The 22,764-nt window shown below is 48.3% G+C and overlaps 1 protein-coding gene across 1 annotated transcript in view; it reads left to right on the top strand.

The window, feature by feature from the left end:
- Positions 1-22,560, top strand: part of LOC144723640 (mitogen-activated protein kinase kinase kinase 9-like) — a 70,361-nt gene extending 47,801 nt beyond the window's left edge. Inside the window, exons 5-15 of the mRNA XM_078602523.1 lie at positions 1,559-1,739; positions 3,314-3,462; positions 5,029-5,204; positions 6,681-7,047; positions 7,647-7,760; positions 9,262-9,436; positions 11,237-11,305; positions 12,738-12,856; positions 14,250-14,494; positions 15,040-15,847; positions 16,608-22,560. Of these exons, the coding sequence (XP_078458649.1) occupies positions 1,559-1,739; positions 3,314-3,462; positions 5,029-5,204; positions 6,681-7,047; positions 7,647-7,760; positions 9,262-9,436; positions 11,237-11,305; positions 12,738-12,856; positions 14,250-14,494; positions 15,040-15,847; positions 16,608-17,401 (3,197 nt within the window). The 3' untranslated portion in view covers positions 17,402-22,560. The remainder of the gene's footprint in view (positions 1-1,558; positions 1,740-3,313; positions 3,463-5,028; positions 5,205-6,680; positions 7,048-7,646; positions 7,761-9,261; positions 9,437-11,236; positions 11,306-12,737; positions 12,857-14,249; positions 14,495-15,039; positions 15,848-16,607) is intronic.
- The last annotated feature ends 204 nt before the right edge of the window (positions 22,561-22,764 follow it).

Raw genomic sequence — 22,764 nt, 5'->3', positions numbered from 1 at the left:
CATTGAGCCGGGTTCGTGCGTCGTGCCAACGTCACGCCTCCCTCTACTCACCCTCCAATCCCAGCTGTGGATCCCGTGCAAATGTACCGGATAAGCTATCGTACGATCATCCTATATCAGAAAAAAGTTTTGTTAGCTGGATGTAGGGAGGGACAGACGGACAGACGGTCACGTCCATAGGACGTGCGGGCTGCTAGTTCTAGTAATTATAATGGCCCTTTGTTGATTAAAATTCATTGATTAAAATAAAATCTTGGCCCACGATATATGCTTCATATCGTGCATTTAAAAAAGACTTAACGATTTGTGCAAATTATTTGTATAAGCTACCTTTAGGCTCATGGGCCAAATGAGATGGCACTTGCAATGCAGACAATACAAATGAACAGTACAAACATAATGTAGAAGAACCAACTGATGGCTTGAATCTTGACCCCGCATTGCACCAGTTGGCCATTTATGTTTTGTGTGATGTACTGACAAGCGATGGAAAGCATTCTCAATGAGTATTTGGCCATCCTCGCGAGAGTCAACTTACCCAACCATTGTGATCCTCACTCCTTCAAAGTCTGTGAAAGGAACGCCACAACTACTGTGGCTGCACCACTTGGTGTGACATAAATATTGATGGGACCGGTCTCTGCCATAGAAATGTGGAGTTTCCACCAGTGTATTTAGCCTCGTAACTGTAGTTGCCACTGCCGAATACTCGTTCAAGCATTAGTGCACTTTGAGATTTGAATTTTATAGATCACTGTAGATCTCTGAAAACATCACAGGAATGCCATCTGTTGTTATAAAGCCACGTTTATCATGGTCGTTTTTTGCAGTGCGATAAAAAAGTCCCTGGGCTTCCAAAGCAGTGGTGCTAGAACAGAGGGAAAGTGAATTTTTGGAACGATGTTATTTTTAAACATGACCCAATATCATATTTGTACATTTACACGTGTTGTAAATAATTGTTAACTGAAAAAAATGTATGTCTGAAAACCCTAAGAAATCTAGAGCAAAAAATCTTATAACATTCAGAGAAATGTGGATAAAACCCATACTAACCAGGTCTGGCTGCCACTGACTTATGTATTCAGATGCATTGCAATGTATATCCTCTTGGGTTCTTTCGATAAAGTCACGAAGAAAGAAATTATATTTAATAATAATAATAAAATACAATTTAATTTATTTCTACGTGACTTTACCGAAAGAACCAAAGAGTAATTCCTACAGTCACGAAAGCTTCAAATCTAGTTTTAATGTATATCCTTCCAACAAACCTAACCATGGTAAAAATGTTCACGTTCTTTATGTTTTAGATTGAATGCGGATGTGACACAGTGAATGGGAAAGGAGGAAAATATTATTGCACGTGAATATTTCGTCCTATCGGCAGCGCACCCGCTCTAATCAAGATGCCGCCTGCAAATACAATGCTTTATTCAACACATTAAACCCCTGCGAGCTGCCATACAAATAAACAGAAACGTGAGCATTTCGATTCAGCGCGGTGGTGATGGCTGTAGTTGAACGCCCTTCGTGTCTCCCCCCCCCGCGCACTCAGTCCTGCTGCTGGAGCGCATCGAGAACGACGACATCAGCAAGAAGACGCTGAAGATCACAGACTTTGGGCTGGCGCGAGAGTGGCACCGCACCACCAAGATGAGCCAGGCCGGCACGTACGCGTGGATGGCGCCCGAGGTCATAAAGTTTTCAATGTTCTCCAAGGGCAGCGACATTTGGAGGTGAGCACGTGCACACTGCTCGCTGGGAATGGCAAGCTTAATTTTTTTTTATATTTTACCAGGTAAGGCCCACTGAGCTATATAGCTCTTTTCAGAAGCGACTTGGCCCCAGACGATAGCTCAACGAAGTGGCTTATCCCATGGAAATGTATAGCAGTCAAATACTCTTAAACGTATGTTTCTAAATGTGTGGAGGGAGAAACCGGAGGACCCGGAGAAAATTTCACACGACCACTGGGAGAATATGCAAACTCCAAATGTCGAGGCATCAGGGTTGGGATTGAACCCATGACCTCCTGTTTTCCAGGCGAGGTAGTTAACATCTCACTACTACTGGGTCTCACTGATGTTCAAGACTATTTTTGAGGCGGGTGCTGTATTGACATGTTGAGTGAATCCCAATAACGAGGGTTTTGCTTGTGGGATACAGAGGTTGAGTACCTGGTGAATTTCCGTGTGTACAAGAGGATAGCACTCAAAACCCCACATAGACGGATAAATAATTAATTGGTTTACTGTCCTTTCACCACCCTGATGCAGTGTGTACATTATGTACGGTGAGTGCTGTATTCAAGATTGAATGTGAGTTGAAGAATGAGCAAGGATGAATGAGTGCGAATGAGTGTTAACTTGTGAGTAAGAAAGTGTGTACAAGTTGGCACGTGACTGAATGAGAGTCATCTTGTGAGTCAGTTTATGAGTCAGACTTCTTATCGAGTCAATAATTGACTGAACGTGTGAGTGTTCAAGTTTGTTCAAGGAATGTGCGAGTGCAGGGAGCGGTTGTGATAATGGTTAGCGCATTGCGCCAGTGTCAGATTATCCTAGTAGCAAAAGTAGCATATGCTACGGGCCCTGCACTTTCAAGGGCCCCGCGCTAAATGCTTTCGAGCTATCAAATCCGGTTCAGTGATTCTGCACTTGCTCTATTACTATAGTACGATACTGCCTTCAACTTTTATGAACGACCGTGTGTTTAAAGTTAGCGGTTTGTCGTATTAACCGGCTGTATAGCAAATGAAAACATACAATTGCTTTACGATGCGTTTTATTCTTTTTAACATTTGTGTTTTATTTCTTTTTTTAGGGCCCCTTTATAACATATGCTACAGGCCCTCCACTAGCTTAATCCGGCACTGCGTTAAGCTACGAACCAGGTGACCCAAGTTTCATTCCCACCCATGGTCAACGCCAGTGACGAATATTTGAACCGGTCCTGGCCCTCCCTTTGGTCGACTCGGCCTCAAATGAGTACCTGGTGCAGTGTGTAAACATTGCCACCGGGAACACAAAGGCGGCTGGGTGTGGTGCTTACCACCCCACCCCCTCTTGTATCCTACTGGGCTTTATAGGTGCTCGCGAATAGCGCTCGCCCCAAAAAATCTCTGAAGACTATACGCGGGGTTCATTGTCTTGTCAAGGAATGTGTGTGAGTGCGAAAGCAAGCAAGTTGGCGAGCATGCGTATGAGTGAGCGAGGCGATTGTATGTATGGGTGAATGAGCAGCTCCTAACGCATGCCCGACTGCCCCACCTACCCTTCGTCTGCCCGCCTACTCGCGTCACTCCCCCAAGCTACGGTGTGCTGCTGTGGGAGCTGCTGACCGGCGAGGTGCCGTACCGCGGCATCGACGGCCTCACCGTGGCTTACGGCGTCGCCGTGAACAAGCTCACCCTGCCCATCCCCTCCACCTGCCCAGAGCCATTTGCCAAACTCATGGCCGGTAAAGATGGCATTGCAACACAGTACAACACGGCACGTCACTTGGTCACAATACGGATTTTTTCCGTCCGTATTAGCTCCCGCACAACTTTTTTATCCGGTCATTGGATCGGATGCTTTCAGATGCACTCCTGCAGCCGTCTTGAATGGTGTTTCTTTCAGTATTAGGAAGCCACTGGAGCTGTATGCACTTTAAAATAATCTAGATTTAAAATTTATTTCTTTAGAACTGCGTTTTCTTTTTAGTTTCTTGTATTTCCCCCGCACCTCCGATTAACACGGTTGGCTACGTACGGTGCGAAAAAAGTTTATGCGTACATACATTTTAAATTCTTTGCAAGCATGGGCACTGAGTGAAGAGAAGAGTTTATTTTGAAATACCTACTCTGCCCACCAGCTATCACCGCTGTAACCCTCGATTGATTATTCACTTCTCTTCACCTGGACTGCAGTGCAGGGCAGCCTTAGCCACCTAAGAATAATTATAAAGATTATAAATTTCACTCTCAAAGCGCTGAACATATCCAAGTGGACATGCGTATGTCGGGAAACAATTGAGGTGGCTTTGAGTTGGAAATGTAGCTTCGAAGTAGGAGGACACAAGGCAGTATGGGTGACAAACAAAGATCCCCCTAAACAGACTTTTGGAGCAAGTGCTGTTAGCGATCACCTATGAAGGCTGGCACGGCACACGAGCAGATGGGTGGCCAACACCACGCCCGGCCACCTGTGTCTCCCAAGTGGCGATGTTAACACACCGCACCAGGTACTCATTTGAGGTCGAGTCCTATACACGTACGTACATAGACACACACACTGAACCCAGGCTGTAGGCACATTCAAAGCCACTCATGCATATAACCCTTTCACCCACATTTCTTACCACATTTCATATCTTACATTTAATACCTTTAATTGCATTAACTTATTGTGTCATAAATTCCCTTGTTCCTTCTGTGTAATGAGGTAGTTCATTGAGTTGACAATGGCCTGGGCTGCACAGTCTGTCCCAAAGGTTATGATGGAGCTTGGCAATAGTTCACATTTTGTACATTACTGTTCTAAGTTGTGCAATGTGTTTACGTGCATTAAGCCAGAAAAACACTCAGAATTCAATGGAAACACGATTGTCTCTCAGCCCTCAATGTTCACCATCAGAGCCATGCCATTAAAATGAGTAACCTTCTAATTTGGCAAAGACCACCAATAACTGCGCAAAAGACTACGCAATTTTTTTTTTATATTCGTCATATTACAGGTCTTGAATATAGTCAAACATATATGTTAAAAAAAAGATTTTCAGAGCTGAAACCTCGCCGAATGAAGTGCAGAACCAAATTTAAAGTGTGTTTTTTTTGTGCGCTGGTTGATTCTGTCTAAAAATCACTCGACTTGAGCACCCAGTTTAATTGCAGGAGGCTGCCTGCATTTTTGTGCCTGTCGCTCTCATCTCTGAGCCAAAAAGGGGGGCACTCAGTTGGAGGACATCACAAAGTAAAAGACAAACGAGGACATTGACACATCCGATACAAATGATGTCCATTTATTTGTGACACACCCACGGCAGACTGCTGGAAGGCGGACCCACATGCACGGCCCTCCTTCGCCTCCATCCTGGAGCAGCTCACAGCCATCGAGGAGTCCATTCTGCTCGAGATGCCCCCGGAGTCGTTCCACTCCATGCAGGAGGACTGGAAGGTGGAGATCCAGCACATGTTCGACGACCTCCGAGCCAAAGAGAAGGTGGCTTCCCTGTTCCATTTAATCCCATCGCTTAACTTGTCTGCATGCCTGCCTGCCTCGTGTGGTAACCGAATTTACCCATTTGGTTATTTTGACTGAAAGCTATTCATTATTTCCTGATGGGCCGAGGACAAAAAAAAAATGTCTTCAATATATATTTTCCACTGGCATCGAGTCAAACTCAATAGGTCCTCACGGCCAGTTCTGCGTCTGCCATCCCACTTCACTTTGTCATCGCTTTTGCCAGACACCTGATTTTCTGAGCCAATATCCAAGTTTGAAGGTCGACTTTTATCATGTACCGCACGTACTGGCGAAGCTGGACTGCCATCTCCCGCCAGGCGTCCACGTATCATAACGTAGCCGTATTTTTCACTCCCGCTGTACACTATGCATTGTGACATAGTTGTAGCGCTGACTTACACCTTGTCATGACATGGGACATGGCTGTAGTGCGACTCGCAGCATGCGCTGCAGTTCGTGATGTTGCTGTGATGCCAGTTCTTGTCGTGCCCTGCGTGTCACAAAAATAAGCATCGTGCCAGCTCCGTGACATGGCTGTGTTTCCAGCTCCCGGCAGTCATGGCAATAGTGTTAACAATAAAGCTGAGATGTCTGGCAAAATCGATGACAAAGCGAGGTAGGATGGCATAAATAGAACTGGCCATTCTCTTTGGTTCTTTCGGTAAAGTCACGTAGGTATAAAATAAAATAAATCACGACGTTTGGGAAGCAATACAAGCGCACATCTTCAGGAGAAAATCGCGATAGCTGCGATGTCTGCTGCGAGCAGCACGATGTCTGCTGCAGACATGTTTCGGGCGCTTGTGTTGCGTCCGAAACGTCATGATCCACCTTGTTCCACTTCTACCTACGTGACTTTACCGAAAGAACCGAAGAGTATAGCTATTTTAATACTGTCCCTCCGTTTATGGTGTGGCCATTGTGACCTCTTGAGTTTTGACCCGTATAGTGTTCGCTCAGTATTCGCTCACTGCCGTAAGGAGGAACTACAGCAGCGACGCGGCGAGGCAGCACCAACAATTGTCCAAGCTCTGCGGTTCTCTAGATAGGAAGGAGTTGTCGGACGATTAATGAGTGTTCATACTTGTGGGAGGAAACAGGAGCGCCTTGAAAAAAACCCACATGCAAGGGGGCAACAGACAGATGGAAGAGGTGAAGTCCACATGTTTCTGTCCTGCCTTCTGGCAAGCCGTAGGGTATGGCACCTCGTCGACGCCCACAGGATGGGAGTTTCACAACATTTGTGCGATCCACCGACCCTCGCTGCCTCCGCGGTGGATTACAGGATCTTTATTTTTACTGGAGGAATCTGATGAGCAATAAAGCTCTTTCACAGATGTTCAATAAATGAAGGAAGGGGAGCAGGGCACAACTGCTACCGCCGTGCACCACGTGAACGTAGTCGCGACGCCGGATCCCACCATTCACAGTCGCTTGCTCGCGCGCCCTCAGGAGCTTCGCAGCTGGGAGGAGGAGCTGACGCGCGCGGCCGTGCAGCAAAAGACGCAGGAGGAGTGCCTGCGTCGGCGCGAGCAGGAGCTGGCGGAGCGCGAGATCGACGTGCTGGAGCGCGAGCTCAACATCCTCATCCACCAGCTTAACCAGGAGAAGCCGCGTGTCAAGAAGCGCAAGGGCAAGTTCAAGCGCAGTCGCCTCAAGCTCAAGGACTGCAACCGCATCAGCCTGCCGTCCGACTTCCAGCACAAGATCACGGTGCAGGCATCGCCCACCGTCGAGAAGCGCCGCAGCCTCATCAATAGCAGCTCGTCGAGCCCGCCAGGCAGCCCCACCATCAAGCCGCGGCTCAGGGCCATACAGCGTGAGTAGTACCCTTGCTTCCACGAACGCATTTTTGTCCTGTCGGGATTCGGTAAGATTCGTGAAGCACATTGTTTTCGTCTCTTACTCTGCGATGTAAGTCCCTTGTTTGCACGCCGGGCCTTGCATCCGGAAGCCGCCGGTTGGATTTGATCTTCCGGATTGTGATGGTTAAAAGGAGTGGGATAGTTTCTCTCCCAAAAACTGTTCTCGAGGTGAAATCGATCGATAGGTCGTGAGTGGTGGGGTAAAGTGTGGGTACTCCCAAGTCTTCCAAGACGACTGGTCATTGTGGAAGGGTAGGCCCTTCCACCAGCAGTAATTTAAGGACTGCACCTTTACTTTTTCACTGTCTCTATTGTATTGTTTAATGATTTGCTCAGTCTCATTTTCACCTTTTGGTTCGCTCCATGAGCCTATGATCTGCGAAAATGTAAAAGCGGCGATTCTTTCATACGCGATTCGCTGCTTGTATCAAAATGAATGGATGAACATCAGTACATCCATACATTTCAAGCATATGCATCAATTAACTTACATTGCGTGTACTTTTTTTCTCTTCGTGTCTAATTCCGCACCATTCCCTTCTGCTTTCTCAAGTCACGGGATCTGAGGGGCAGTCAGGGTTCCCCAGCCCCCAGCGCAACAGCTACGTGTACCAGCAGGACGTTGACATCACCAGCGAGTGCGCTCTGTCTGATGGCGCTGCCAAAGGTGAACCCCCCCCACACAGCCATTGGCATGTTGTCCATACCTTCACCCTTTACCGTTCCAAGATGTCTGCAAGTTGCAGGGTGGGTCCCTGAATCTCGGAACGCGCAAGCAGTTTGCTTCAATTTTTTTTGGAGAGGCGTAGCACTGCTGTTTTTATAGACAGTCTACTCTACTCACCGCAGAAAACTGTAGCGACATGATCACACTCGATGATAGCTGGCGCCAAACTGTGCCACACACCCTCCCACATGACCTTTTACTTACGATTTCGTTCAGAATCGATTTGATTTCATTCTGATGGCGTAAATGTTTGTAATCGTGTCTCACGCCTCCTTAGTTGATCGTGCTCACCATGTGAATTCTGTGACGGTTGCATCTTCCCCCCCCGCTCTGGCCACTACTTCTGTGCAGGCATCTCATATTTGAGTCCCAACGACATAAAGTAGAGTCGGTGTGTAGGGCACGTCAGTTCATTAATGATTGGGCTATACAAAAACAAAACTCACTGTAAACAGGTAGGGAAAATTTATTTTTAGTCGAAGAAATAAAGTCACGAGTCTATCAATGAGCGAGTCTGCTGGACCAATGTGTTTTTTTTCCAGCAGCATTTGTTTAATAGAAGATGCAACACAAATAACAAACAGGACTTAGTTAGGTACCTTGGCTCTGCGTCTTGAGAAAATAGACTCCAGAGTTCAATTCAAGCATGTCAGTGGCACTAGTGACATAATTCAGATAGCTTTTATTTAAACTTCATTGCACTCGGGTCAAGAAGGCAAACGTTGGACTGACTTTTATCCAGTAGTGAAATTAGAAAAGTGCTGCATACAATGAAACTCTCCTTCCCCATGTAGTGATTGATATATTCCTTGATTACCCAACAATCCAATGAGATTGGACAATGACAGTTGTCAGTATATTTTTGGTCACGGGAAAATATATACCAGCACCATTCAAGTACCAGGACCATTAAACCCGCACCCCCATCTGTGACATACAGCGATACACCACCTCCTAGTGTGTATGTGTGTGAGAGTGGTAGTGTAGCGGTTAACGCGCCTTGCTACGAACCTGGTGACCCGAGTTTGATTCCCGCTCACGGCCAACACCAGTGACGATTATCTGAACCGTTCCTGTGCTTCCCCTAGGTCAACTCAGTCTCAAATGAGTACCTGGTGTGGTGTGTAAAAATATCGCCACTGGGGGGAAAAAGGCGGTTGTGCGTGTCGCTGGCCACCCACCCCCTCGTGTACCGTGCCGTCCTTTATAGGTGCTGCTCGCTAACAGCACTTGCTCCAAACGTCTGTTAAGGCTACACGGGGGATCTTTGTCTGGATGTTTTGTGGCCACGCACAGCAGAATCATAGGTGCCTAGCAGCTCAAGAGTGGGCCCCTGACTCATGTGAAAGAATGAGGCCGTATCAAATATTAGCTCCATCAACATAACGTGATACGGAGGGGGATCTTTGTCTTTTTGCGTGCGTGCGTGCGGACGACACAGCCGCGGTGGAGAAGCGCGAGGGGACCAGGACGTGGGCGCGCGGGTCAGTGTGCTCGCGCCCTCGCTCGCAGCATGAGGAGGACGAGGCAGAGCGCAAGGGCCAGCGCAAGAAGGGTCGCACGTGGGGGCCCAGCACCATGCAGCAGCCACGCGAGAGGGGCTCTTGGGAGGACAGGTAAACTATTAAAAATAAACTTTTTTATTTTTATTTAGCCAGTTTAAGGCCTCACTGAGCAAGGCAGCTCTTTTTCAGAAGCAACCTGGCTATCACAAATTATAGCTCACACGGAGTGGCTTATTGTTGTGTGGAAATTTTTAACGGCTAAATACTCGCGTGTTTTTATAAATGTGGAGTGGAAAACCCGGAGGACCCGGGGGAAAATTTGCGCGACCACGGGGAGAGAACATGCAAACTTCAAATATACAGCAGGCGTTAGGGTTGGGATCCAACCCACGACCTGCATACCAGGCGAGGTAGTTGACATCTCACCATCGTGGCACCCAAAACGGCGAGACAGGGATTAATCCAGCTTCGAGGTGTGCTGATTTACCCCCTCCACGATTCCATGAGTTTTCGTAATTCGGGGTCACGACCTTGTTTACGAATCGATCGTTGTTTTTCTTTTTATTTCCATGGCTTTCTGTGCTGGTGAATGTAGAATCGACAGTTGTAGCGTAAATCTCTTCTCCTGGTCCGAGCTCGCCCGGATTTTATCTCACAATGGTTTAACCCATCATGTGATTCCCTTGACCCGTCATGATTGTTTATAAAGCCGATAAATAGGGACCCTGTCTCAATCCCTGCGAAAGGTAGCAAGATGTTACAGGCCCCGGGCCAAACCAGTCTGAATTATTAGCAAGTCTGACGCTGGCATTGTGTGCTTCTGTAGTGCCAAGAAGCAGCATACTTTATCATGTTTATATGAACATATATACATTCATTGATTATCCATAACAGGTTTTTTTGGGTTAGATCGCATGAATATAAATATGTCGTTAAACCCGCCACCACCTGACAGCCAATTAGTAAGGTTTGTCAAAGAAACAAAACATGCCGATTAGTTACTAGTTCAGAATTCCGGTGTGTTGGAGAGTAAACCCATAACATTTACAATTCGAGTACGACATTTCGCTGGTAATTGCAACCAGCTTGATTAGGTGATAGCCAGAATTGTGAATGAGTTTTCCTCTTTTGGTCTTAAATAGAATAAAGACGATGTCATCACTGAGCCTATCAGGGGTAAAGACCAGAGGGGGGTTAATGTAACCCAAAATACACTTTTATTATGGATAATATTGGTTACGAAAGCCTGACAATTTTGACAGTTTAAAGAATCGTAAGGACGAGTGTAATGGCTTTGTGTGACCCCTGTAATAACTCAAGGCCACTATGTTACCACCAACAATAGAATAGATTTTTGCATTGCATCGTGACCCTGAATCGGGAAAGTAAGAATATATTTCAATCAGTGAACAGTTACCTCCCTAGCTGGAACATATTTGGAGGTATTGATCTTGACGAAATTAAAGTACTATCGACAGGGGCATTCAGACTTATTTCAATGGGAAAAAAGTAGTCGAGTCTCATCAGGCTTGCCCATTCTACTCACCTATGTGGTGATGAAGGGCAAGCTGGGATTTTAATTTGATGTGTGACATTAATTGGAGCCCTGCTTAGCTATCAACTAACCTGCAGCATATCGTGCCCCATTTCATGTTTAGTTTCCTGTTATAATTTTGTGATTTAATTGCAATAGAAGCAAGCAATGGGTAACTTGTAGTGAAAGTACGATTAGTCGATAGACTGAAATTCCAAAGAATTCCTACACCATAATGAATCCATTATCAGTATTCATTTTCATTGACCGTATATATGGGTCGTGTGCGTCGGTGCCTGTCACCATGTGTTTGTAATTCAAGTTTGCTCTGCGTTGTCGTCGTGGTGCTGCCTTGCCCCGGGCTTGCCCCACCATAGGTTTGTTCCGGCTGCCGAACCCCTCATGGTGTCGCCCGAGCCCCAACGCCTGAATGGCAGTGACGAAAGGTTGGCCCGGTTAATGTTTTTTTTTACAAATTTTTTTCCTCCTTTTCACCTGTATTCTTGCTTCTCTCTGCAGCGGCCGCTTTCCTTTCTGATGCTGCCGTGCTGAGTTGAACAGCTGGCGCGGCCTCCTCACCGAACTTGATTTTGTTGCTTTGTTCCTGCCTCTTATTTCCGGATGGTGTCTCATGTATGTCCTGGTATGTGTCTTTGTGTCTTTGTGACTTAGTGTGTTTGTGTTCGACTTGGCCTCAAATGAGTACCTGGTGTGCGGTGTGTAAACACTGAAGAGATAAAGGTGGCTGGGCGTGGTAATGGCCACCCAACCTCGTCGTGTGTCGTGCAGGCATTCATAGGTGTTCACGAACGGTGCTTGTCCCAACAGTCTGTTAAGGTTATGTGGGGGTTCTTTGTCTTTTGTGTGTGCGGTTAATGTGGGGTGAGATGGCGCATTGGTTATCGATTGCGTTTAGGAGCTCAACAATCTGGGTTCAGTTTCCACCCGTAGACTACATCCATGGCACATGGTATCCAAATCTGACTTGGGTCCTGTTTTGGTGAATTTTGCTTTAAATTAGCATCTTTTACAATGTATGAACGTTATCGCAGGGATATCTGTCTTGGTGCACGCCACACCACTCACTCTTTTGTCTCTTGTTCGCCTTACAAGATGCTCCTTCGCAGACCTTCCCCCAATAGTCTTGTTTAGCTTAAATAAGAATAATTTGTCTGCTTCTGCATTCTTGTGTATTTGCCTAAGTCTAACAAGCACAGATGGGAAACACCTCGACACCACGTTGTGCATTCTGGGTTGAAACTGGTGTATGCCTGAATGATATATTTTATGTACTGAGAGTCTGCAGATAAGCAACAAACTGAATGTAAAGTATTTTTCTTGCTGCTTCTTCACTCGCTAATGTTATATTTGGCGGCAGCGTGGCCTTTCATCTTGAGTTTGTAAGTTCTCCGTCTATTCTGCATGGGTATGCTCCGAGCTCTTCGGTTTCCTCCGATAGCTTAAAAAACACACGCATGCACTACGCGACTGATATTAGGCAAACATCCTAATGCTAAAAAATGACCTGCAAATAACTCAATTAAGATCACACACAGCAACTGTACCCCACCCACCCCCCCACTTGAGAAAACTTGGCAGGACCCTCCTACAAAAGATGCTTGAGACTGAATTTGAATGTGGACATGGGCTATTGTTTTCAGGGACACCCCTCGATACAGGACGTATGATTACCGGTGCTATCACCAGTCTGCTTTTACACACATTATATTTGGAATCCTTCAAAATGTATTAATTCGCAACTGTGTATTCTGCAAATGTATTAACCTATCCATGCATGCCCCTTTGACCCGTGACCATCCCCACTGTTTGTCCCGCACACCCCCCTCCTGTCGCCCCCCCATTGCCACCCACCCACAGGCTCACGCCGTTGTCGGATGAGAACAAGCAGTGGTCGTCGAGCACCCCCAACCTGGGCAAGACGCCGCAGCGAGCCGGTCTGCCCGCGGCTGTGGGCTTCTCCTGCCTGCACGAGACGGGTGCGTGCCTCCTCCCCCACCCCGTTCCACGTGTGGAACTGGGCCTTGATTTCTCGTGGCTGCGTGGAAGGCGGCTCCCCAATCTGTCCGCCTTCTTTTGTGTAAAACTCTAGATGATAGAAGATGCCAGGTGGCTCGGTGGTAGAGCGAGCGGCTTACAATGGGAAGGTTGCGAGTTCAAATTCTGTTCGGGGGGGTTGACTCGGCGAATCCACTCCTCCTGGGCACATTGTTTGGCCCTGAAGATGGCCGTTGGCGTGGCTTGTGTTGTTGCTCTGGAGACCAGCAGATCGATGATCGGAAATTGTAGTTGTTGAAATTGTAGTTGTTGCTCTGCATCTACATTGGACATACAAAAGAAGAAGACTCCTCCTGAGTTGATAAAATATGTGACCTTGTGGGGTAGTCAACAGTTGTTGTCCTTTGCTTCGACCTATCCCCACCATAGAAATGTGGAATTTCCCCCACTGGCTCAGGTGTGTAAACCAGAGACAAGCACTGCCTTTGAATAAGAATATAGATCGGTTTTTGAGAGAGCATCACTGTGTCTGGATATATGTTTAGGAGGCTTGTGTGCCAAATTCTTGTTGATTTATTTTTTATAACACTGTAAGGTCCATACAGTAGGATCACACATTCACTTGCTTGTACTGCCATCTTCTGGCCATCTTTCAGGTCCAGTAGGTTTAGGTTTGTCAAATCTACGTGGCTCAGTCGAGGGTCCCAGAGGACCCATTCACTTACAAGTCCAGCGAATTCAGGGGATTGGATGTTTATCCTAATTCCAGTCGTAAGTGTTTTGCCTGCGACAGGAAACTGGAGTATGCAGAGAATACCTACTTATGTGAGTGGGTCGGACTCGAATCAATGCACAGATATATTCAAGAGTCCATTGCTGTTCTGCCATAGCCTGGTCATCTCACAGCTGGAGCCTACAAACTGTTTTATTCCCACAGTCTTCTTCTTTCGTACGGCTGATGTAGTTGCACAGCAACAACTACAATTTCACATTCGGGTAGGTGGTCAAGCCAGATAACTGTATCAGGAGCAGTGGAGTGTATTGCTGTGATGTCTCCGTCGTAATTGTGTATCGGGCATTTCGTTGTTGTAAGTTGTACGGTCTGTTGTGGATGACCACAGTCGCACACAACTGGAGAGTTGTTAATTTTCCATTTGTGCATCGGGTATCTGCATCTGTTGCCATGGTTTGTGCAGTGGATTCGATTTAGAGTTCGATCATGAGCCTCATGGAAGATCAAAGTTAGGGACTTAGGTTAGATCTTCAAGTGGCCCCGGTTACAAGTATTTACCACGCTCAACTCTGTTTAGCCTTTTGAGATCTGACAAACTCTGGTGCGCGCTGTGTGGGCGACGCGACGTGCTGGGACCACAGGCGAGAGTGGCGACGCCGGGCCCTCGCCCGAGCCCCAGGCCAGCTCGGACCCCACGCCTCAGGCGACGGGTGCACAGCTCGAGCTCCCGCTCACGGGCGCACGCAACTCGTGGCCTGGGAACGGCGCCATCGCAGTCGTCGCCGCCGCCGCTGTCACCACCGCCTCCCCCGCCATGGCGTGCGGACAAGGGAGCGACACCACCGAGGAGCCCACGCCCGTCAACTCGGCCTCCAGCACGCCGCAGGTTCCCGCTTGGCCTCTCGAAACAAACGTGGCGCGCAGAATTGTTGTCACGCATTCCGTCAAGCGTTTGTCTGCGGAAGTGTATTTAATCAGCGGGACGTAAGCCGATGGGAAGCTGTCGGCCAAAGGCGTCTGCGTATTTGCAATTAGTTCCATCATGCTCTGGTTAGTGTCTCGTTTTGGGAAACCATTGGGTCAGGTTTGACAGTTTTCGATAGGGTAAGGCCCTAAACACCAAGACGTCATCTTAAAGTACCGTTCCTATTGGCTTTTGATTTGTGGACAGAGTCGTGCATAAACGTTTTCAACCTTAGTTGCCAGGGTGCGGCTAGAACAGCATACTAATTTTAAGTGGCATATTTATTAGTCTCAAATCGTAATAGCGCGATTGGGATATGGTTGTTTACTTAAACATCTTGTAAAAATGCTAATTATAACCTCACCATCTCCCTACTGTAATAAATACTCAGTGTCCTAACGAAGCTTGGATCACACACTAAGTCTTTCATATTGTTCACAGACACTTTTCTTTGTGTCAATTCACAGGTGACCCCGACAAACAGCCTGAAGCGGCAGCCTACCCAGCGCAAGCGCTGCGAACTGGCGCTGCTGGACTGCACCGCCGTGCTGGCATCGGTGGTGCTGGGCGTGGACATACGTGACGTGTGGAAGCAGCAGGTGCTGGGCGGGCTTCCCGATGACCTTGAACCGGCGGAACGGGACCGCTCGGCGGACCGCGGCGTCGGGGTCGGTGTAGGGGTCGGCGTAGGCTCCACCAAAAAGAAGGAGGGCCTCTTCCAGCGCACGGGCCGCTTCCGCCGCAGCTCCAGCCCGCCGAGCCGCAAGCCCACCAAGAAGGAGGAGGCGGCGGCAGCGGCGCTGGCGGCGGCCGCGTCGGGGGCCGGCGGCGAGCCGCACGCGTCGGTCACGCTCGACTCGCTGTCGTCCATCTCCGAGTGCAACTCGACGCGCTCGCTGTTGCGCTCGGACAGCGACGAGATCGAGACTCCGCCGAGCGTCGACTCTCCGCCGACGCCGGGCGGCGGCGTGGTGCTGCGCGTGACGGCAGCGGCCCCCCGCTCGCCATCTTCGTCGTCGTCGTACGAGGACGTCGGGATGGCCGCGTCGGCGGTGTCGCGCACGCGTAATCCGCTCGTGGACTGCCGCGTGGAGAGCTTCAAGCGCCAGCCTGGCCAGTCGCTCACGCCCACGCACGTGCTGCTCCCCGTGGCAGCCGGCGCCGTGACCAGGAGGCACCGGAGGACTCCGTCGGACGGCGCGCTGCCGGGGCAGAACGGGCCGGCGCACCAGCGCACGCCATCGGACGGCAGCGATGGGGGTTTCCCTCCGACGAGTTAGTGTTGCCCCCTTCCTCCACTCCTTCATCCACAATTCCATTTCCTCTTGCCCACGATCATTTCCAACCTCCCACCAACCCACAATTTCTCTGTCCTGGTAACTTTTTATGCAGTTCCCTGAATATAAATAATTTATTGGCCACTGAAATCCCTCCCTCATCTTAGAGTCCTCTCCTTCCTCTCTCACAAGGAGAGTGTGACCCACAATCCCACGCTCTTTGTAACCCTCAGATCCGTTCGTGCTCCGTTAAATGAGATGTGCGTATCTCTTGTCAGCAGGATGTCTCGAGTGAAGGAACAGATTTCTTTGTGATGTCAATTGTGCAAATTTGAAGAAATACCTTGAAAGGACAATTACAGAATCACCCATGAAATGTGGAATTCCGTAGTATTGGTGCACAGCACAGTGACATAGCAAATGAAAAGCAAATTTGCGCGAGTTTAATTGAAACCATTGCTGTGTAATTTCAGCAGTACAAAGCATTCAGCAAATTTTAACTGCTTAATTCAGGCAATAATTAATGTGATATTCTTTATTCGTAATACTATTCTCGGTGTTGTTTATAAATAAAGTTAAAAGTGACTCCCATAACGCAATTTAGGTTCGGCTCGATGAGGCCCGTGCTGGAAATTCCACATTCCCATGGTTGAGCGCACTCTTTGTTCAAAACATTTATCCCCTCGCAGCAGAAATCCCCCTCCGGCGTCACCGGCACGGTAGCGATCCAGCTCTTTTCGCCGCCCCTTTCCCTGTAGCCAACGGCGTGGGTGAGGGCCCATGCCACGGCCTCCCGCGCCTGCCGGATCCACGGTCGCTGCTGGCGCTGTCCCCGCGGCGCCCCCCATCAGACAACGCTTCTCACGACCCCGCGCTGGAGCGCCCCCGCACGCTCGAGTTCACACCGCGGCCCCGACCCTCGCCCGGCGGCGGCACCGGCGGCTCGGCATCGGGCGGCGCCGGCCCCGCGGCGGCGGGAACGGCACGCAGCCGCATCGACCCCTGGCGCTTCATGTCTCCGGGTGGCCGCCACGACGGCGGCACCGACTCCCCGGCCAGCAACTCCGGGACGGCCACACCGACGGGCAGTGCCGGCGACTTTGGCGCGCCCGCGCACCTCCGCGCCAGCTACTCTTCGCCGGCACACCACGCGCTGCCGCCCACGTTTCGGCAGTCGAGCTTCGACGGCGACGCGCAGCACCACTGCCATCACCAGCAGCACCAGCCGCATTGGCAGTTGGGTGCCGTCGCCGGCAGCGATCACCACTTGGGAGTGGTGTTGCGCCAGCAGCATCATCGCGGGCTAGCGGGCGAAACGGAGGCCGAGGCGCACTCTCCGTTCCGCGCGTTGGGCGCCGTGTCTCCGCAACACCTGCTGCTGGCGCGTCGCTCCACCGAGCCGGCGTTTAGTGGCGGCGGTCGTGGCGGCGCCTTATCGCCTGCCGCCGGAGACCCCTTCTGCATGTCGAGCAGCGTGGGCACCCTGCTCGACATGGACGTGGAAGGGCAGAGCCAGGACGGGACGGTGCCGCTGTGCGAGCCGAATTTGTGAATTTTCCCCGCCGGGTGGGCGAAGCGGCGGCAGGAGGGGCCGTCGGGCAAGAACCGTTTGCGCGTGAGTTGCGGTCACTGTGGGGTGAGGGCGAAGTGAGCGGTGAGGTTTTGCCGGCCATGGGGCCGCATCCTGCTAGCATCCCTTGGAAAACTGACGGGAACTAAAAACAAAACAAGCGACAAACTCCCTCTGCCGACCCACACGGAAATTACGGAATCGCTCAGTTGCCGCGTTGCCAATGACGCAAAAAATAAAATGATGATAAACCTGATAATACGTCAGTGATATTGATCGCAACTCCATGATAAGCAATGCGCGTGTTCAGTCAATTTTGCAAGAGTGGGTTACGTTATGGCCACAACGTTGGACTGCACTGCCATTCTTTTTGCCTTGAAAGTGCTGCTGCGGCGCCCGCGATCTTTCCGCCCGCGTGGAACGCGGCGAGCGGACCCCCCTCCCGCTTGTCTCGTGTGATGGCGCTTTCTCGCACGCTCACCCCGGGCTAGCTGGCGCAAGCTGCACTCACAGGTAGCTTGATTTGCACTGCTGTTTTGGGTTTTATCCCCTTTTTATTTCTATAAACAGAGGGGGAGCATTTTAGCCGTGGCCATTTTAGAGTTAGCTAAACGTTTTAAACTAAAGTTGCCGAGACCGCTTCCATTGGTAGCATTCCTTGACAGGTTGAGGGGGATAGTTTGCAATTTCTTTTAAGCCCCATGAACCACTCGGGCAATTGCAGGGCGATCGTTGCCAGCAATCATCACCGGCAATACATTAACCATGAGCGACGATGGAAACTTGGGTGGGCAATGGAATGGAGTGACAGAGTTTTCTCTAGCCAATCAAAACAAGCCTAGATAATAAGTGTGTACACTGAACAATGATTGATCTGCTGACTGTAAATGAAACTGTTGATTGTGTATGGGGTAGGCCTAGTACTAGTCGCTAGTTATGTAAACTGGTTATTCAGTAGTTTATGCAGTCCATTATTACTAGTCAGTTTGTTAGTCATTTCGTCAATACAATACAATGCATTACTTACCAGATCAAATCATTTGGTCAGAAAGCGTTCTCTTTCATCTGTCCAAGATCCCACTCATGCTGGGAATTGGAAGCCCCCACCATGTTTTGTCAGGCAAAGAAAGCACGACACTCTTCGGCATTCACGTGTGCTCTTTCTCTCTGATCTGAATGGACATTGCCGCCCCGGCCGCCCGCAGCTTGATCAGAATTGTTCAGATTTTGGGCAATTAGATTTTTACGCTGCGAAATGATTTGGCAACCAGTGCCGGTGGCGATTGCCGGCATCGACTGCCCGAGTGGATCACGGCCTTTAGGCTTTACACCAGACAAAAATCGGGCTATAAATGTTTTTGTTATTATCAATGAACCCATCGCTTAAAGATAAAGTGAAGGTTTCCTCCCATGCAAGGCACAAGGCTTTTCCCACGAATGACAGAAAAGCCTTGCTTCCACACGTGCATTCACGTAACACTGCTCACCCAGTCCCCCCAACTCATTCCAGCACAGCTCCCTTCTAAAGTCTTAAACTGCTCCCCTGGTCGATGCTGAAGGTTTTAAGTTCAAGTGTTAAGTGTTTGTTTTGGGTGGCTTCAGTTTGGATAATTGTCGCATATGTCTCGGATCGTCCTTGTCCCCAACCGCTCCCCCCTCCTGTTTTGGTCACGAACGTAGCAGCACCGTCGTTGGTGGGCCTACAAAACGTCACGTGTCTAACTTTGCACTTGACTGCAGCAGCGTGGACCGTGGATTTATATCTGCTGCCTCGAACCGGACTTTATTGAGCTGAATTATACCACACGCTCTCTCACCATTCAAAGAGGTCACTGTAGCAAAAAGATAGTGAATCTGAACGGGCCCATTTTCGTTGTTGAATGGAACTGCTTGAAATACTAACTTTCGCGATGGGTGATTTGCCTACAACTGTGAACTGTTCCTCTGTGCTTCCCAGATCCCATCAATAGAGTGCTTATTTACAAACTCATGTGTTGAAATGTCTGTTGAGGTAGTTTTCAGCGTTTGTTATTGTCTTTTATCATTTAATCTGTCTGGCAGTGAGATGTAATGCATAGTCGTGTGGCATAGGACAGCGTGTTAAGAAATGGGGCAATGTTTGAACCAACATCGTCACCCATGCTACTCAAGAGTTCTTAAACTGGCCTGAGTCACATCTATGCACTTTGTAGCAGCTTGCGTTCAATTTAATTTAATTTTATCCTGCTCAGATTTTAAACTACTGAAACACTAAATTATTCCTAAAAAGGAACCTGACCGGGTCTGTAGCCTGTGACAAAACGTGTTTGTGCGTAAGATCCTGTCGTAAAAGATAATGTTATTTATTTTTCGTTTTTATTTAATTCCCTTCCCCGCCCACCTATTGGGCCCGTTCAATCCCCCGATGGGTAATGTTTTAACAAGTAAGCGATGGAGTACACCTTGCTGAGAATGCTGAAGAGAGTTTACACCTTCCCGTTAGCGATGCAGCCTCCCTCCCTCCTTCGCAATCCCCGCACTCCGTTGCTTCAGGTGTTGTTGTTCTGAAGGCAAATTTAGAATTGTCACTACTTGCTCGTTTTGCTTGCGTCAAAATTACATTTTCACGTCTTAATGGGTACGACATGAGTTAAAGTAAATATTATGATGCCCACTGATAATTAATAGCTTCGCAAGTAGGTTAAGTTTTACGTATTTCTCTGATAGGCGATGATAATTTTACGAATAAGAGTTGAAGCATGCAAAGGCATTCGTTAAAGGAGAAGATAGGCGACCCACGGGGCATGTGATGTAATACCTTTGTAAGAATGCCGGTTAATTCTGACAGTATCTTTCCTATCGTCGATGTGTTTTTCCGATGGCACTGACTGATGGCTTGATGAACGGGGGTTCTGAAAGACATGGAGCGTAGCACAACTCCGTGTGGTGCGTTTACAGCAGCTCTCTTGCACCCACATGGCCGTCCACCTGTTCCACTTTGACCGTCTGCTCCAGCTTGCCCCCTCCTTACACACCACTCTCACACCGGACAAAACACGCACACTCCACGACAATTCATGCAGGGAGCGCGACGGAGACCTTTCGGGCGGTTTAAGGACGAGCGTTTGTGTGTCCCGTCGTAATAATCTGTGCCGTCTCCCTTCCAGAAACCCATCACATCTTAATCACTTGGTTGCCTGTGAATAGCGCGGGGATCGCATGTAGTATTATGGATGGACATTGTGGATCCTGTGGCATCGTTTGTGAGAGTAGTCGGCTGTGTAGTTTACAGGCTTTAATCGCACTGCCGTCATTGGTTTTGTTACTGCGTTGCGTTCCTTTGCAACTACATTTTGCTGAGGTGTCTTTCACAAAATAAGTTGCAAATCTCGGAGGGCTTTTTCACCTGGTGAAATTAAGGAACGAATTGAACTTTGAATTGAATTTCGTGTAATTAATTTCATTACAAATAGATCACATTGATGTGATTTGGAAAAGTTGAACAAATGAGCAGATTAGAATTTCTTGCCATTGCTCATAACCCCCAGATAGCACCAAATAGGACATTTTATAACCCTGAAATCTCTCCCCTTTGTTGAGCAAATCACACACCACTCATAGCACGGCATTACACGTGGCCAAATCCGCTTAAGCTGTATTGTTCCTGCGTAGCGCCGTCTGAATTCACTCTACTCAGTGGGATACATCGCAGTATTATCGCACGCAGTACGGCTTGTGAGCTACCGTCCCAGGACGTTCTGTTAGAGTTGTTGTTTAGAACCTGGCTTGACCCACTTTGCAGTGTGTGATCATGTTGACAGTTTTAATTGGGGACAGGGGCAGACTACAGTCGAAGACCCATTTAAGAAACCATGACCGTGGCAGTGACCTTCCCAGATGGTCGCGCCCGTCACGTCATATTTTACACATTACAATCCCTTGCCTCATTGACAGATTTACAAAACGTAGTAAAAACCACAATTTCAGCTGTTTGTAAGTGCAGTATTACACAGCATTTAAATGAGATAATAGGTTTTTCCCCTTTTTTATGGCAGAAAAACAGCTGTGTTAAGATGTTAAAACACCAAACTGAAACCTTTTACAAGGAACCATGTCTGCATTAACCACAATGCTTGTGGTCAGAATGGAAACAAGAAACGTACTCTGATAATTTTTGCATTGTCCTTGAAACTGATTGTTCCACAGCAGAGACAGCTTTCTTTTGAGCCTCGTCTCAAACGGTGTTAGACCAGAGGATGCCTTTTGACGCCTTTTGGTGCCTTTTGGCGTCCTCTGGTCTAACACCGTTTGAGACGATGCTCAAAAGAAAGCTGTCTCTGGTGTGGACCAATCAGTTTCAAAGACAATGCATATATTATCAGAGTGTTTTTTGGATGCATTCTGACCACAAGTATTGTGGTTAATGCAGACATGGTTCCTTGCAAAAGGTTTCAGTTTGGTGTTTTAACATCTTAACACAGCTGTTTTGTTGCCAGAAAAAAGGGGAAAACCTATTATATTTTGGTACTGGCAAAGGAGGTCCCATGAAGCATTTAAATTTTTTCTCTCAAGGGGGAAATATTTTGTCGCCAGCTGGCGGCAATGGTATTGGTTTTGGGTTTTTTAAGATCCCAGAGGGTATGGACTTGCGATGATGAGTTTGGGAAAATATCAAGTTTCGTGTTCATTTTTGCTGCATCAGCACATTTTAAGCATTATATATTCAAATACGGTTCATGCCGAAAGAAAACGAGACAAATTCCAACAACAAACAACTCGCATTTACATTGCACTCTGAGATATTTGCCATGGGCACAATGTGAATGAATGGTGCTTGCATGTATGTCGCGCTGTCCCTATATCACGTAATGAAACATCTCGGAGCACGGAACCCCCTTTTGACAGCTGCCCCTGTGTGGTAAAATGTGATTAAGCACCTGGGCTCAGATATGGGTGTGAGTCAGCCCAGTAGGGGGTGGTGGGGGCAAACTATTGGTATGAGAGTCGTTTTTGTCAGTTTTCGCAAGTTTGATTGACATTGCTAGCCGAGAGCCAGTGATGCAGTACTGCCCCTTTGACATTTGCCTGCAGTCATTGACCACACGGGCTGTAAAATGTCATTTTAATGTGGCTCATTAAAATAGTATTGTTTGTGGAACAATTTCAGACGAGTGGATCTAAGGTGTGTTCAGCGGAATTATCTTTTGAATGTCATAATTGTTTCCCCCATAGTTATTTTTTTTAATGTGAACCGATGCCCTTCATAATGAGGCTCAAGTACACTTAATGGTTCGTCTCAGGCTGGCCGACTAAAGATTTTAACTCTCACTCTGAGCTCTCTCTCTCAGCTGGATTAACGAGTGATG

Source organism: Lampetra planeri, chromosome 18 (assembly GCF_965212315.1).
Source record: "Lampetra planeri chromosome 18, kcLamPlan1.2.h2, whole genome shotgun sequence".
Classification (NCBI taxonomy): Eukaryota; Metazoa; Chordata; class Hyperoartia; order Petromyzontiformes; family Petromyzontidae; genus Lampetra; species Lampetra planeri.
Note: the sequence above shows the minus strand (reverse complement) of the source record. Positions and strands in the feature narration are given on the sequence as shown.